General features: G+C 45.8%; 1 protein-coding gene across 1 annotated transcript; it reads right to left on the bottom strand.

The window, feature by feature from the left end:
* Positions 1-301: 301 nt before the first annotated feature.
* GZF1 (GDNF inducible zinc finger protein 1) lies at positions 302-11,145 on the bottom strand (the record flags this gene model as incomplete). The annotated part of the gene is made up of 7 exons (XM_082743012.1): positions 302-2,464; positions 2,833-2,990; positions 3,547-3,714; positions 5,284-5,378; positions 6,717-8,115; positions 10,655-11,054; positions 11,113-11,145. The coding sequence occupies 7 exons, from the start codon at positions 11,143-11,145 to the stop codon at positions 2,114-2,116; spliced, it is 2,604 nt and encodes an 867-aa protein (XP_082599138.1). The 3' UTR covers positions 302-2,113.
* Between the last annotated feature and the right edge of the window lie 5,996 nt (positions 11,146-17,141).

Genomic DNA, 17,141 nt, shown 5'->3' on the forward strand with positions numbered 1-17,141 from the left:
GTCTAGTTGGAGACACAGCTGTGATGGAGCCTGTCACATCACACTGAAAAGGCCTCTCTGCCTCTGCCCCAGCACCAACTGCACAGGTAGTAAGCCGTCCCTCACAGGAGGCCAGCGTCCCTAACCACCAGGCTTTCACATCTGGCGTAAATGTCCAGTTACATAGACAATCCTAGGACTACACACCCTGATTTTTCATTGCCCATGAAATGGAAGAGAATTATACTTGTTCCAGTTAAGAATCTTATTTCTACAGAGCCTAGATTCTAACAGTGGAAATAAACTTTAGATATGCAAAACATTTTAGAAAGCAAACATTTATTAACACATTAAACAATTTTTTTGTAGAATTCTAAAGAAACAAATTCAAGACAAAAATTCTTCCAGTAGGTAACAAAATAATCTATTATTTAAATTCCTTCCATTAAGATGACTTTATTCCATGAAACAGTACATCAGCTGGGCAGGCTCATTCTTACCAAAAGTAAAATGCTTGTGTGACAGTTTCACTGTTGCTGTTCTGTAAACACAACCAGGATACACTGTCATCACTGAAAATTCAGTACTGCCATCTTCAAGAGCAAGTGTGAAACATGTTATCAGCACCTAAAACATCTTAGAGTGGTTTTAGTATTTATTTAACATGTTACAAGTTAAAACAAAATAAGCATTTAGGGAGAGTCTTCCCACATTAGTTTCTGGCATGGTACAGCTGAGGATCTTCATCCTGGAACTTAGGATAAAGTACCTTTCTCTTAGAAAGTGAACATGTTTTCACAGCAAGTTTAATAAATTAAAATACAAGGAAAACAACTAGTGAACAAAAAAACTCTTCGGGTTCTCTCTTTAAATTATTATGTTTAGGGTTACATGTGAGTCAAAGCACTTAGCATGCGGCCACACATCCAAGCCACTGGAACCAAGAATCAGGCTTAGCAAATAAAGAATTAACTTCACTGCAAATTCATTTTAAGCAGAAGGCCAGCATGAGCCAGCCACAGGAGCACTGAAGGCAAAGTTCCTGGTTCTTCACAATCTACTCTTAAGGCATAATCAAAGACAAGTTCCAAGGGTTTTGGTCCCTTCTGCTTATGTGCTCACATGTTCCCAAGGAAAGAAATGTGAGGGAACTACTTACCTGTTTCAAGCTCTTGATACATAAAAGAGGAATTCTGCATTTCTGAAAGTCACAGAGTTAAGTCAGGAAAACCTAGCCAAAAATACTAACACTCTGTGTTCTAAGATTTGCCAGATCACCTCATTGCTACTTGTGAATAAAAGGACTCCACAGTGTTTCAAGTGTTCTAAAGCCTCTTACTTCACTTTTTTACACTTCTGCAAAAACACTACACCATTTGCTGCTAGAATCTTTGGTAGGACAGCTTTTACCTAATCAGACTTTAGGAATGAAACCCAACAGCTACACTTCATTTCAGCAGTCACTCTATGGCCAACTTCCTAGCTGTGAATGTGCTGTGAGTACAGATTACAGAAAGCTATTTTTCAAGTGTTCAAATTGTCATTCCTTTTTTAGTGCCTACAGACAGGAGGTGGAAGAGAATGAATGCAACCATCCATTTCTTCAGTCCCAACTCAAGGGTCCCCAAGCAAATCGACTTGCTTCTGTTCAACAGCAAAGAGCTGAAAATACATGGTCCCAGTTTTATTTCAGCTTGGTAGAAAAATAGCTTAAAATTATCAGGGAACTAAACCCACACAGAGGGGTAAGGCAGGCTGAGAGACCAGGGAGATCACTAACATAAACTTCATGAGCTGGGCCAGGGCTCTGTATTCTACATTTCCATAGTTGTCCAAACTTCCTACACATCAGGACAAGCGTTATGCATACGACCTGCACCAGGATCCAGTGAGGTCATGTTAACTGCTTTGTCGATCAAGCATAGCTGAGATCATGCAGACTAGGATTTTTTAAGGGGAAGCTCTAAAAATGCTTTGATAAAGACGTGCAAGTTAGCAGAGATTCAGGAAAATGTGCAGAAGGTATTGCCCACTCTGCTCGCAGACAATTCGTCTTAGCCCCTGACGTGAACCTGCATACAGCAATCACATGCGGAGACGCGGCATACGATCTGCCTGGCAGGCACCAAAGCTCTCATTCCATGTTGGTCAGCGAGTGAAGCTGTGTTGGCATCGTGTCTGCCTGTGGAGTCAGCTCACTGAGCTCACTGATGGTAGTGGCCAGCAGTGTGTCCTGAGACACCACGCAATCGTCCGACTTGCAGGCTGGGTCTGCAGAACTGTTCTCATGCACTGTGGACACACTGCCTTGGACTGTGGCAAGGTTGTGAAAATGGCCATTTTCTGCAAAAGACAGCAATTTATCCGAAAGTTTGGATGACGTATATTCTTCATCCAGCTGCTCAGTCTTGTGCGTGTCATCGCTCTTGGGTGAGCCATCTACAATAACAAGGAAAGACTTCCATGGAGTATTCTTATCATGTATCTACAAATCAAACACAAAACAGAAGTCACAACATGTCTCTGAACAAGTACATCTTTTACAACAGTGGTCTCTTTTCAACTTCAATTTAGTTTCCACCATGGCAAAATACCCTTCCACTAATGGCCAACTATTTCTCTACCACCACTGTCACTGTTAAGAAGCACGTGTCATAGACTGTGCTCTTGGGGACCCGAGACTCAGTTCTTCGTTCACACTGTGAATGTGCTCCCTGCAGAGAAAACCTGAAAAGGAAAGGCCCACTGTCGTCTTCTACGATGACCCTATGGAATGATGGCCGGCATTTCTGTCTAGAGTTACGTGCACCTGGGACCAGTGATTTGTCATGCAGAAACTGCGCTGCTGCTTACCGAGGTATGCCGCCGCAGGGTGGACTTGTCAGTGAATGTCCGCCCGCACGCGTTACACATGAATGGCTTCTCCCCCGTGTGGATGCGATGGTGACGCTGGAGAGCGTTGAGCTGGGTGAACTGCTTCCCACACTGGTCACAGCAATAAGGACGTTCCCCTGAGATGGGAAGAGAAAAAAGTCACTGGTTGATCTCTCCAGCCTACTGTGTTGAATTCTGGTATGCTCTGGAATCATGCTCCTAGGAGACCACTGGAAAGCAGCAGTCAGAAGGCTATGCTGGGAACAACTCAAGAGTCGACTGACAGGTACAAATCTACTCCTGTGATATCAGGAGTTTATGCTAAACTTCTGGGAGTTTAAAAAGCAGGTACTACATCTATAGAACTAAACCTGTTTTCCACAGTAACAGAATATAAAATTCCAAGTCCCATAATAACTGAATTTGTGTGTGTGTACACTAATATATCTGGACCATTACTCCGAATTCTAATCTGAAAGTATTAAAATGTCCACATATCCACATCCACATCCAAACACTCCTACCTTTCCAGTTTGTGAGAGCCAGAAACTAGAAACTCAGAAATTTTAAAATGCTATATGACACACAAAACAATGCTAAATTCTGATAGTTTTCTAGTAAACATAAAACTTTTGGGACATTATCCTTGCCACACTAGGGAACTCCCCTTCCCTAGAGACATGCCAGCCATACCTGTATGGACTTTAATGTGCTGGTAGAGTGAATTCCGCTGGGCAAAAGTCCTGAAACAAACTTCACATTTAAAGGGTTTGGATCCAGTATGGATTCTATTGTGATGTTTTAAATACTCCTTAGAAGCAAAACTCTTGCCACATGTTTCACACATGAAAGGTCTTTCACCTACATGAAAAGGTGAGACAGAAAGTTAGAAATGCTACAAGCACCAGAACCCTCGACGAGCTGGCCCACACTCTAGAACACATATGAAGTCACAGCACGTGACATCTTCACATTGAAACTGTCCTAAAACATCTATTTGTGTAGGATGCCTGCTACTTCCTGCAAGTTCAGGTAAAATATCCTTGGGAATCCTAAGAAGGGTTCCACTAGCCTAGAATTAGATCATTAGTTGGCCCAAATTTTGTAAATTTAGTCATTCCAAACAAGAAATTAATATTACAATCTGTTTGGGGGAATTGTTGGATTTTTCCAAGCAGCACTGGTGTGGCACTTTATCAGAACCAAAGTGTCCCCTGAGAGGAGAGGAAGTTTATATGGATACATATGCACCGCTGTTCTGGGGCAGCAATTCCAACAAACCTGGGCTGGTTTACAGAACAGGAGAAAAATGTTTCTATTTCATGTTGCATAGTTTTAGTCTTTTAATCCCACAAATCAGACTCATCTGATCATTAGGTGTGCCCCTGACTTTACAAACATCAAAATAAAAATACTGGCTTTAACAGACCGTGAATACATTAATATTTTCATCAACTGACCAGTTCTCACTTAATGCTTCAGTGTGACCTGACCTCACCTCCATCCCCAATCTTCCATCAGGCACCAATTCTTATTCAGGGTGTCAATAATTCTCATCATTAAATGCCTCAGCTCTGCCTTGCCTGCATGTGAACTTGAGGCTCATATGGCAGTCTTTAGAGTTAAAAATTTTTAAATGCAAGCAAGAAAGAACTGGATCAGTATGGTAACAGCAGTGTACGACAGTTAGATTCTACATCCTATACACTAAGGTTCTGAACCTCAGGATGGCTGTGCTCAGTTTGAATAGAGTCAACCTGAATTTTCTCCCTCACATAATAAAATCACATCACAAAATTTTGAAAAATAGAAATGAGATAATCCCACCACCTAATATATTATATAGCAATTTATTTTCATCTAGTCTTCTATGTGCAGGTTTTCAATGTAACTGGAATTAGCTGTGTGCACAACTGTACATTTTCCAATCCATATCCAAGCACAGGTGTTTTTCATAACGTTCATAGCCCTGGGAGTGGCCCCATCAGGTGCCGAGAAGGGATGGATTTACCAGTTTACTGAACCACTTCCTTGTGGTTGGACCATCAGGCTGTTTCCAATGCTCTGTTATTACAGAGAGCAAGAAGCGGGATGAGAGCATATAGCTTTTCCCATATTTTGGATAATTGCTTTAAGACAGATTCCTGGAAATGGAATTTGGGGCTAGAACAGTAGGAACTGTTTCATACCTCTTGATATGTAAGACTCACGTGCCAGCTCCTACTGCCCAGTGTGCACGGCTGCCACCATGAGCATGCCAGCACCAGAGAGCCATGGGCATATTTGAGTTGTTTTTGCTCACTTTCGAGATGGAAAAGCTATATCACGGCCTTAGCCTGCACCACTTTAGTAGATGCCAACTTCTAAATTAAATGGCAGTTTCTTCTACAGCTAGAAAGACATTCAATCACAACAGCATTGAGTATTTACCTGTGTGACACCTTTTATGATAAATCAGCATGTGGTTCTGAGTGAATCTTGCACCACATTCATCACAGACAAAAGGTTTTTCCCCTGTATGAATTCTGAAAGTACAACATTCAGATGATAACTTAGGATGTATCTCAAAGCTCACTTTGCAATATAATTTCCACTCTAGCCTGCAAAGATGGTTATTCCAAGAGACCAAATGAGAATGGCTGAAGGGGAAGTACACAGGCCCATGACCTCCATCCCCAAATTCGTTTCTGCTGGAGGCCAGCGGCTGCTGTGCTTCCCCAGGGGACGCTGCAGGGCCCAAGCCAGCAGACACTCGCCTTTGCTCCCTCTCTTCACCACTGAATAGTACCATGCAGTATTTGCAAAGCTTCCTCATCACAGTAATTGACCACAAACACCTTGGGGACTACGGCTGACCAAGCACCATGTGATCAAAACCGTTACCAACGATTCCTAAGACGACATGAGCAGTCCAGAAAGAACGGTTCTCAAAATGCTGAAAAAAGCTGGTTTCTAAGGAACGTGCATCAGCATTTGAGTTTCACAACTAGGATGAAGCAGCCATCAACCACGACTCACTGCGTGCTTCCTGTCAAGGTTTTAACTGATCACAGAGTAAAAAGAAAATGAACACCATGCTACCACCCCAAAGACGCCCCAGCCTGACGATGGCAGGTCTAGAAAAGAGGAGAAACTGCTTCTCTGGATTTCAAGCATAAACAGCACTGGAAGGAAACCATTTTTTTTAAGTAAAAAAATAAAAACCAGTGTACTCCACCTACAGGTCAAAAATTATGAACAGAAGACACTGTCCTCATTCTGAAGGTTAGACTAACCAGTGGCACTTTCCAAGCCCCGAGAACGAACACCTACAACCAGAGGAGGGTCCTAAAGCCCTAAGAGTCCTCTCACTGAGATCTTCAATGGGACCATGGGACCAGCTGGTCACAGGTCCAAGTTCTAAATGAAGAGTAAGGAAAAGAGAAATGAAGGCCATTAGCCCAACTGGCCCTCAAGTATAAGCATGGCAGGCATGGTAAGCTCCAGAGGCTACTCTGGGATTGGGAAAGCCTGGCCTGCAGTGGCCGTGCGACAAGACTGTCAGGGCCTGGGTTTCATGTCCAGGCTTCTGTGCTGGCACTGGGCACAGGGTGAGGGGGATAGCCATCAGCCCAGGGCCTGTAGGAAGGCTGAATAAAGAAGAGGCACCTCCACCAAGAAAGAGAATTCACAGACGTCCCAAAGCAGACCCCCAATTTCTAGAGGCCACAAATTAAAAGTGGAACATCTGCAGACATAGCCACACTGGTCAAACCCTGGAACGACCTCGATCTCTCCCCAACCCCATCCTCAGAACACAAACGGGCCACATGGCAGGCAAAGAGCACCCTCGCAGTGGCTCTGGCCGGTGGCCCCGGCCCTACCTCATGTGGGTCTTCAGCGCCGAGGGCTGCGAGAACTTGGCTTCGCACTCGGTGCAGCCATAGGGCTTGTGGCCTGTGTGCGTCCGCTCGTGCAGTCGCAGCGCTGTCTTGGAGCTCAGGCCCTTGCCGCACTGCTGGCACTGGTGGCGCTCGCCACCACCCTCGTGCACCTGCACCACGTGCCGCTTGACATCCTTCTTCCGCTTGAACTTCTTGCCGCACAGCTCGCATGGGAAGTGGCGCTCGCTGCTGTGCACATGGCGCTGGTGGCTCTTGAGGTTGCAGCGGTTGGCAAAGGTCTGGCCGCACGTGTCACAGCGATGAACCACCTCAGTGGCCACCCCATGGTGGTGCCGGATATGTTTCAGGAAGCTCTTCTCATACAGAAAGGCTTTTTCACAGATAGTGCACTTGAAGTTGCTCTTCCTCTTCTCGCCCTCCTCCTCCTCGTCATCCTCCTCCTCCACGCCTCCTGCGTCCTCCCTACTGCCTGCTTTTGGCAGCTCCTGGGCTGCCTCCACTCCCACTCCGCCCTCCTCGCGCTTTGTGACGGGCTCCACCTCTGCTCCCATGGCCTCTGGGTTGGGGTCCTCGGGGCTTTGGCAGTCCCCCATGTCGTCCTCGGCACTTTTCTGCTGCTCTCGTAGCCTTCTTGTGTATTTCTTTTTAGGGATTTCCACAAACACCTTTCTTCCAGCCAGCCTTCCACTGGCCCTTCTGATTTTGGGGTAGGGAGGCTTGATTGCATCTTTTTTCTTGTCAGGTTTCTCCTTGGACTTCTTCAGGGGCATATCTGGCAACACGCCATTGCTGATTGTCTCTACTAGGGGATCTGAGGAATCCCCAAGGCCATTAGTGAGAGGACTGTCCCCTGGGGAACTTGCCCTGGGGTCAGGAGCAACAGCGGCTTGGGAGTCACCGCTCCCTTCTGCCTCCTGAGACTCAGAGAAGTTCTGCAACTCCAGAAGTACAGATTCTAACATCTGTTTCTTCAACTGAAAACAAGTCTCTGATAAGTCCAGACATTTTAGTTTCTCAGCCATTTCCAGCATTCGCTGCACCCGATCTTCTTCTACCTGTACCTTTGCAGTGTACACAAACTCGAGAAATGAGGCAAAGTCAACAACTTGTACTTCATTTAGATAAACGTTAGTCCTCGTACCATCTACAGTCTTCTCATTAAGGAACATCTCCTTAAAGAATTTGCTGGTGGCTGCCAACACAGCCTTATGAGCCATGAACTCTTCACGGACGCCCTGGTACTCCACGCTGACAGTCACATCACACAGGTGACCAAGAAGGCGTAGCTGATGCATTTCATGCAGAAGGTTGAATGGTGAGGATTTGGATTCCAGCAGAACCGCACCACTTTCCATGTTTCTTCTTTCGTGTAACAGCTCTGAAAACAGAAACAAGAATTATTCATGCCTGAGCAAAAGGATTAAAAGTCAAGATTATTTCAGTTCTCTAAAGGATATCAACTGATTAACAACCAAAACCTAGCTTTCCTCATCTAAAGAGATAAGTCACGCTACTTCTTAGTGAGTTCTAAAGTGAAGTCCTAATGCACCCTCTTAAGGTAGTATATGTACCAAAAAATAAATAAATAAATAAAAATTACTGATTTCTCCCAATGATAAACATAATTAACCAAAGTCATACTTAATGAAATATATTACAGCAGTAATCTGCTTAACTAGATCATTTTCTAACTTGCTTATAGACACACCTCAAAACCATAATAGAATTTACAGCAACAACAACGTCTATTTCTTTGACCAGGAAATCAAATAATTAAAACACATGGCCACCAAACATTAGAGGATCATGTCTGCCTTTGAAAACAACCAACCTGGGGAGACTGGGTGGCTCAGCTGGTTGACTGTCTTTGGCTGGGGTCATGATCTCAGTGTCCTGGGATGGAGTCCCACATTGGAGTCTGCTTATCCCTCTCCCTCTGCCCCTTCCCATGCTGGTGCTCTCTCTCTCTCATAAAGAAATAAAAATAGGGGCACCTGGGTGGCTCAGTGGGTTAAGCCTCTGCCTTCGGCTCAGGTCATGATCTCAGGGTCCTGGGATCGAGCCCCGCATCCGGCTCTCTGCTCGGTGGGGAGCCTGCTTCCCTTCCTCTCTCTCTCTGCCTACCTCTCTGCCTACTTGTGATCTCTGTTTGTCAAATAAATAAATAAAATCTTTAAAAAAAAAAAGAGAGAGAAATAAAAATAAAATAACATAAAATAAAAATAAGAAAGAAAACAACCAACTTGGGAGACTGGGTGACTCAGTTGGTTAAATGCCTGCCTTCAACTCAGGTCATGATCCCAGAATCCTGGGATCAAGCCCTGCATCCCACTCCTCTCACAGTGGGGAGCCTGCTTCTCCCTCTGCCTACTGCTCCCCCTGCTTGTACACAGGCGCATGCTCTCTCTCTCTGACAAATTAATAAAATCTTAAGAAAAGAAAACAACCAACTATAACTACTTTCCACAAGGAAAACTTGATAAAATAGTCCATAATCCATGGCCATTTCCAGCACCCCTAGACACCTCATAATTGAATTACTGTTACTCTTTGAGAATAACTTCACAAGCTGTGCTACCTTGAACAAGTAACTTAATTTCTCTGAACCACAGTCTGCTGCTCTGTAGAAAGATGGCAGAGCCCATGAGGCTCCAGTACAAACATGTCAAGTGCTTACAGCTTCACCTGTGGCTTGTAAGCTACTTGCTACTGGCTTCCCATACACGAGGCCTAGGTGCTATTGTCGCTATTACCTTCCCCATTTCACAGAAGAGGAACTGACAAGATTAAGTGGTTGGGCCGGGGCTTGAGCCAGGGACTCCAGACTCACACTGAAACTGCTCAGCATACCTAAGCAGTGCCAAATGCAAAGAGCTGCTTTTCCTCCCTAGATCTTTCCATGACTGGAAACTGCAGATTTCACTCCCTACCCAAGGTCTCCTTCCCCTGGCTTCCGTGGCCCCCTACACCAGCACAGGTCACTTCTTTACTGGAACTACTCTTTCCTCAGACTCCCTATGTGCTTCCTCAAGATGCACTCCAACCCTATGCTCTAGAATCTACCTTCATTTGTAGAATCTACAAATGTTTTGGCTCCTAAATCTCCACCCCTGTCCAAAGTACCCGTCCTCCTTCTATCCCCCTTCAGCCAGATCTTAGATGTTGCCTCAGACTCAACATGTCTAGGGCAGAACTTGTCTTCATCTTTCCTGGAAAACCATCCTCACCTCTACCCAGTTTTCCAGTCCCACCAGTGATACTGTTTCCAGGACCTGGGGCTACAGCTGGCTTCCTACAACCACCAGCCACCCCAAAACACGAAAAAGACTGCCCTCTGAGAGTTCAACTGTAACTAGAACATCCAGGAGGCCTGAACAGTTACCCGAAGACACCCCACAGTCAACTGAGAACGCCCACCAAGCCCAAATGGATAAGGCAGGGAAGGAGCGGTACACTGGCCAAGGACCATCACTGATTTCAGCCCCAGCGCCGGAGAAATGGCTGCAGAGGGCTCTCTCAATCTGATGCCCATTCTCCCCAGTAGCCCTCCACTGCCCCAAACCTCTGCCAACCGGGCCCTCAAGCAGACGTGTGAACCTACAGGCGGCGAACAGAGATTTCTGAGTCAATCAATAAAGTGGTTGCTGAGTGCGATTTCCCATCCTGTCTGAGCACAGGAAGGGAAGACAGTGATCATGGCGACAGGAATCCTCTGGCCTGGGTGACAGCTGCATCTCCCACTGTAATTGGCTGGCGCCCGGCCGTACCTCTGTGTCCGAGCATCTCCCTCCCGCCGGCCGTTCTCCGCGGCTCCTCCGCACTAAGGAAGGTGCGGCAATCCCTCCCGGCCGCGTCCGGTCGGCCTCTCGCTTGGATGGCGCACGCCCCCGCCCCCTCGGCCCCTCCGACCCGCACACCTCCAAGGGACACACGCTCCCTCTGCAAACGGATCCGGTGCCTGCTGGGCCGCGGGGGCATCCAGGGCGCCCGCAAGATCGGGCCTGGACCCCGAACCTGGCCGCCCGAGGCTCCTGCGCCCCCGAGGTCCGCCGCTTCCCCAGGAAGGCACGCGCTGCCGGCCCACTCGCCAAGCCCGGACAAGTCGGGAGGCAACGGCTGGGGCGAGAAGCCCCGGCGACCCGTGGGCCGCACACTCACCTCCCAGCCGGCGTTGCCGCCGCCGCCGCCACCGCGCGTCCACCGGACCAGGCCCCCGGGGACCGACGGCTGGCTGGGCGGGGCGGGACAACAGCGCGGGCGCCGCCGATTGGCCGCCCCGGCCCACTCCGCCCCCAGACGGCCCCGCCCCTCCCGTGTCTAGGGGTAGGGGCTGCGCGCGCACTTCTGACTGCGGAGGCCGTTCGAGCAGAGTTACGTGATTCGACAGATGCTTGGAGCCCAAGTCCATGCTGGATTGCGTCACCAGCAGCGAGTCACGGTTTGCGCCTGCGCAGAAGACAACGAAGGCGGTTCCGTGGCTGTTCTTGGCGCGGCGGGGGCGGAGCCGGGCCAGCCCCAGAAGGTCACGTGAGTGGGGGAGGGGTGCGTGGTCACTTTCGGGCCTGTCTTCGGTTGCCTGCCTGTGGCATTTGTAGTCCGGGTGCTACACGTAGTCCGGTGTGTTGTCCGCCACTCGAAGAAGGGGAGGATCTACGACGGCGGCTGGCACCGGGAAGGAGCTGGCTTTCCGCGTGCGTCCTGAGACTGGCCGGTGGCGGACAAAGCGCTTCCACGTGCTGCAGGACTGGGTTGGCTAGGGGCGGGGTGCTCGGCGGGCATTCTTCCCGCAGGGTCGCCGCCAGAGTTGGCCCCGGCTCAAGAGCCACGAGACCCCACCTCTCACCTTGCTTCAGCGTACCGTGTAGGGTCCCGGGAGTCTGCAGCCACGCACGTGGTTTGAGTGCTCATTGTGGAGCTTCCCAAAGACCCAGCCGCCCTTCGGTGGAAAGAATCCATGCTCCATCTTTGAATCCTTCAGCCCCAAACCTTGCTGCTTCCATGCATCCTTGTGCACTCTTAATCAAAATCCTGTTCTGGAAGACTCGCCTTAAATTAAACTTCCAGTTCTCCATTAATCCGGCCTGACTTTCCGCTGCGAGCCAATGGCTAAAGATTTGCGAGATCCTGTTGCTCACTGTGGCCGGTGTAGCACTGGGCGGGGTCTTACCCTCAGGGTGTGTCGGTAATTTGTAGGACTATAAAACGCAGATTAAAAATCAGATGCTTAACTTTCTGTTGAAAATATTTTCCTCCCCTTTTTGAGCAAGTAGTTTAGAAAAGTGATCATTGTAAGTATTTTCTCTTTGAGATGTACCTAATTCCTTCTGAAGATTAGCTAGGCCCTGAGTCAGCTTTATGATCCAGAACCTAGAACAGCTGTGTTCAAGGGCTCCCGGAGCCATCTGTTCGCAGTGTAAGCATCCAGAGAGAAAGCGCCCAATCTCCCAGTTTCCTAGGAGACTAACTTTAAAGGGCGCCTTGTTCCAAAGTTGCACAACTAACTCCTGTCATAAAGGTATGAGAAGTGTGTTTTTACTCTGGATAAACCAAGTAGATGACCTAGATAGTCATCCCACTCACCAGGTAGAGAGCATGAACTATGTGTGATCAGTAGTAGTGTCTAGTCGTCTTACTGGAGCACTAGTTATTACTGTACATTGAGACAGATTGTACCTAGTTAGCTAACATGAAAAGGCTGAGATTTCTTTCCTTGTCAATTGCCTGTGATGCATGTTACATTCTGGTTTAAGGCGTATTCAATAATACGCCTTAAAAAGTGTTTTCTTTACTACTTTTATAGAGATTAGGGGAGAAGATTTTATTTTCCGTTTTATCTCAACAGGAGCCAGCTTCCCACACATACTAGGTACTAAGTCAGTATTTGAAGAGTGAAAGAGAGGCATCTTTGCTTAGGCACACTCCTTTTTGTAGTCCATGATTCCAGGAAATTGGTATGAACACAATTTTCACTTGTGGCCCCAGATCCAGAATAATTTTTTATTTTATGATTTTATTTTACATTGCTAAAAGTTGATTTGCATCCTCACTTAAATCTTCATTGCTTTTTGGCCATTTGTGTATTTCCTTTGGAGAAATTTTTATTCATTCAGATCCTCTATTTTTTTAGTTATTGTTCTTTTTATTATAAACTTTTATATTCTAGATGAAAGTCCCTTATCACATATATTTTGTAAGTATTTCTTTTTACTTTCTGGATAGTATCTTTTGAAGCACAGGGGTTTTTAACTCTGAGGGACTCCAGTCTAATTTATTTCTTTCTTGCTTTTGGAAACTGTTGCTTAATTCAAGGTCATGATGATTTATCCCTACTTTCTTCCAAAAGTTTTAGCTCTTACATTTCAATTTGATACATTTTGAGTTAACTTCTGTATACATATGAGGTAGGGGTCCTGCTTAATTCTAACTGCAGGAGATTATCCAGTTGTCCCAACATTTGTTGGAAAGACTGTTCTTCCCCATTAAACTGTGTGGCCTTCCTGTCAAGAATCATTTGACTGAATGCCACCATTTACTTCTCGACTCTGTTCAGTTGATCGACAGGACTATCCTCAGTACCACACTGTCTCAGTTAGTGTGGAGTTTTCCTTTTTCATGGAGAGGTTTTAAAATTCTTGCTGATCTGCCAGTCTTTTCTCTTGGGTTTTCTTCTGCTGATTTTAAGCTCAGGAAACACTTGTAAATATAGAGAGGACAGGAAGAACACAAGTGCAGAGATGGTGCCCAGAGCACCTACAGTGTCCAGAACAGGCTGTACATGTGGCTCTGAGATTCCTGGTAGCCAAAGGGAAAAAAGCCATAAAGCTTTGTCTACAGAAAGAACAATGCAAATTTAGTTTGCTCAGAAGAAGTTTTACATACAGTGTGGGAAATATATGTCCTAAAGAGCATTCTTAAGATGAACTGACCTCCATGTTCTTCTCCATCATCATTTTCATCTTTTCTCTCTTCTTCAAATTTGCATTAAATGAATTTGCTCCCTCCTCTTCACAGCCAGCAGATTCCCTGTGATTGGCCCCTGCTGATCCAGGATCTGATGCTGCCCCTGTGTTCCTCCAGGTACATCTGTTTCATCATGTCTTGCCCCTGATCAGCTGGTTAAGTGGGACCATCACCCAGCACACTGGCTGCAGTTTTTGTCTTGTCTGGATTCATGTATTTCTCTGTAGAAAAACAAGATGTAATTGCAGTGAATAAACACTCATTTACATGAACTGGGAAACTATAAGAAATAAGGTAAACATTTAAGGAATGAGATAATGCACAGCTCACATCCCCTATGTGGGGATCAAGACTCAAGGGGGAAACCGGCTGATGAGAGACCGGTGGGTTCCGGATTTAAAAAAAAAAAAAAATTACTCCTTCTTAACCACAGGATTTGAGGCAAACAGCTCACCCAGTCTGTCAGTGCATGCCTCTCTAAGAGCCCCTGGACAGGTGGAGGCCTTGGGAACATCTCCCATCACTGTGGTGTTAGACACACTAAAAGAATGTGCTTTAGTGGGTTAGTGGTGCCAGCCCCTTGGTATTTAGTGTCCAAACATGGCAATTCCTTGGGGGAGAGCCTAAAACCTCAGAGATGGGAAAGAAAATGGCACGTACCATTCAGAGACCTCCTGGGTGTAGAGCAGTGGCTCTACACTGGGGTGGGTACAGGACAGGGTGCTGGAGTGGCTGCACATCTGTTTCAACCTGGGTGGTAGTTACAAGTGGGTCTGTTACTAAGCTTAATATTTGTTTTATGTAGTTTTCTGTATTTGTGTCTTATTTTTCAGTAAAAAGAAAGTAAAAGGAGATAAAGAAGGCATGCTTATTCCTCTCTACCATGTAACATGTGTTCAGTCAGTGTGCATGCTCCATTGTTGACTGCAGACATGTGGCCACTTCTCTACTTGGTCTTTTGTTTCCCACACGGTAGTTATTGGGTCACTCAGATCACCAGCAGGGTCTCTTTAGTTACATTATAAGCTCACTTTGTTCCTGCAAGTGAAGCAAAAGGAATGGTATGTGTCACCTTGAATTGCTGACCCTGCCAGAAGCCAAAGATCTTTCCCAAGTTAGGCTGTAGAAATAAGATTTGAAAAATTCCAGCAAAAGAGCCAACTATGTAATAACTTGACAATCCTGCTACAAATCCTTAGAAATGGTAGCTTAAATATAGCAGCTGTCGTTTGAATTCGTGGCCAAGTTTGCAAGAAATCTGGAAAATTTCTGGGGTCCAGAAATAAAGAGGGAGCTCAATATGAAGCCTGTTGTTGTGGGAGCTGCACTGCCCTAGAAGGGGCTGTGGGTCTGGTCTTAATAATAGAGCTAGGAGTCTGGATTTACACACACACACACACAGAGTCTGAAAAGTAAGAAGAGTGAAACCTTGCATAAAGCTGAGCCTCAGAAAGCTGAGAACCACACCCTCAATGAAAACAATAGTTTAGAGAAAACAAAATCTATTAGCACAGAGAATCAAGTAGTTGTTGAGTTTTTCCTGAGTTAGAGGTGTAAAAGTCTCTCCTGAAGGTTTATAAATATGGGCCTGCAGATGCACATGGAGTTGTTGTCCAAGTTATGCTCCCCGGAGACCTGGGAACCTGTTAACTTGGAAATTAACAGAAAGCCTGGTCTCTGGCCAGAAACATTCCAGGAGCACCCGTAGAAGCTAATGTAAAACTGCTCTGGAGGGACGGACAAGGGAGCAAGATTCCTGAGCAAGTGGATGCCAGCGGTGGAACATCAGCATGTTGGACCTGTAAAAACTTTACTGGGACTCTCAGATTCCACCATAAATATGTTCACATTGTTTAAAACAAAAGAAGGACTTAAATATGTGAGAATAAGATAAAGAATAAGCAGATATGAAACAGGACTAAATAAAACTTCTGAAAGTTAAATATACTCACTGAAATAAAAAGCTGCGTTGAGGTAAGCAGCAGATTTGGCACAGCTGAAGAATTACTGGGCTGGAAACAGACCTAAGGATATTACCAAGAATGCAGTAGAGACACAGATGGGAGATAAGAAAGAGAAGTTAAGGAAGATGGAGGAAAGAATAATAAAGTCTAGTATATTCCCAGTAGGACTTGAAGAAGGAAGAAAGACTGAGAGGCAAGAGCCAAAGAAATATTGGCTGGTAATTTTCCAGAACTAAATAAAGAAACTCTCAGGTTTGGGAAGGATGGATAAAAATAAATTTATATCTAATCACAATATAATGAAACTACAGAATGACAGAACCAAAGAAATCTTAGAATTATCCAGAGACAGACCAGAGAGGACTGAGTAAGATTATCTAAGATCATAAAAGGAAGCGTGTGATGTGAAAAGAGTCATGTGGAGGGCCTCCAGATCAAGGTAAGGAGACAGGTAACCATAAATTCAGCAGGAGAAATGCTGAAGAGCAAGTAGCAGCCTTCTTTATGGAAACGAAAAAGGATGAATTCTACAGTAAAACAAAATTCCCCTTTCAACAACTGAGATTTTTCTTCCCCTCAATTTTTCTAGTTTCTGGTCTTATCTGATGTGTGACAGTTAATTTTGTTCCAACTTCACTGACCCAAGGGAGGCTCTAATAGTTGGTAAAATAGTATTTCTGCATGTGTCTGCAGGGGTAGGAGAAACTAGCATTTGGTTCCGTAGACTGAATAAAGAAGATCCACCTTCACCAATGTGGGCCGCATCATCGAATCCATTGGGCCCAAGTGGAACAAAAAGGCAAAGCGAGGGCCAATTCTCTCTTCTTGAGCCAAGACATCCACCTTCTGCCCTCAGAGCTCAAAGCTCCTAGTTCTTGGGCCTTTGGACTCCAGCATGTACACCACTGGTCTCTGACCTCAGACTGAATGATTCCCTGGCTTTACTGCTTTTCACCTTGCAGCCAGCAGAGTGTGGGGCTTGGCCTCCAGAGCCGCATGACCCAATTCCTGTCATGAATCTCCTCTTTATTTATCTCAATACATATAGCTACTGTATCTCTGGAGAGCATGGACTAATCTACCATTCCATATCCTCTAACCACCTTGACCTTGCCCTTGCCTCCCACCCCCCATTTTAACTGTCACTTTCTGACCCTATCTGAAAATTCTTGGCACTAAGATATACTCTCAGGACAGAAAACCTATTAAATCATGGCCTCAATTAATTCTCCAAAGTTTTCAAACCACTACTTCTTGGAATATGTGTCACATTTTCTCATATGAGTCCATTACACTGCATTCAAATCTACAATTGAAAGAGGTTTCCTTTTTAATGAATCTATATTACAATGTAAAAATTCTTACGGTTGGGACGCCTGGGTGGCTCAGTTGGTTAAGCAGCTGCCTTCGGCTCAGGTCATGATCCCAGCGTCCTGGGATCGAGTCCCACATCGGGCTCCTTGCTCAGCAGGGAGCCTGC

Source organism: Mustela nivalis (assembly GCF_964662115.1).
Source record: "Mustela nivalis genome assembly, chromosome: 8".
Classification (NCBI taxonomy): domain Eukaryota; kingdom Metazoa; phylum Chordata; class Mammalia; order Carnivora; family Mustelidae; genus Mustela; species Mustela nivalis.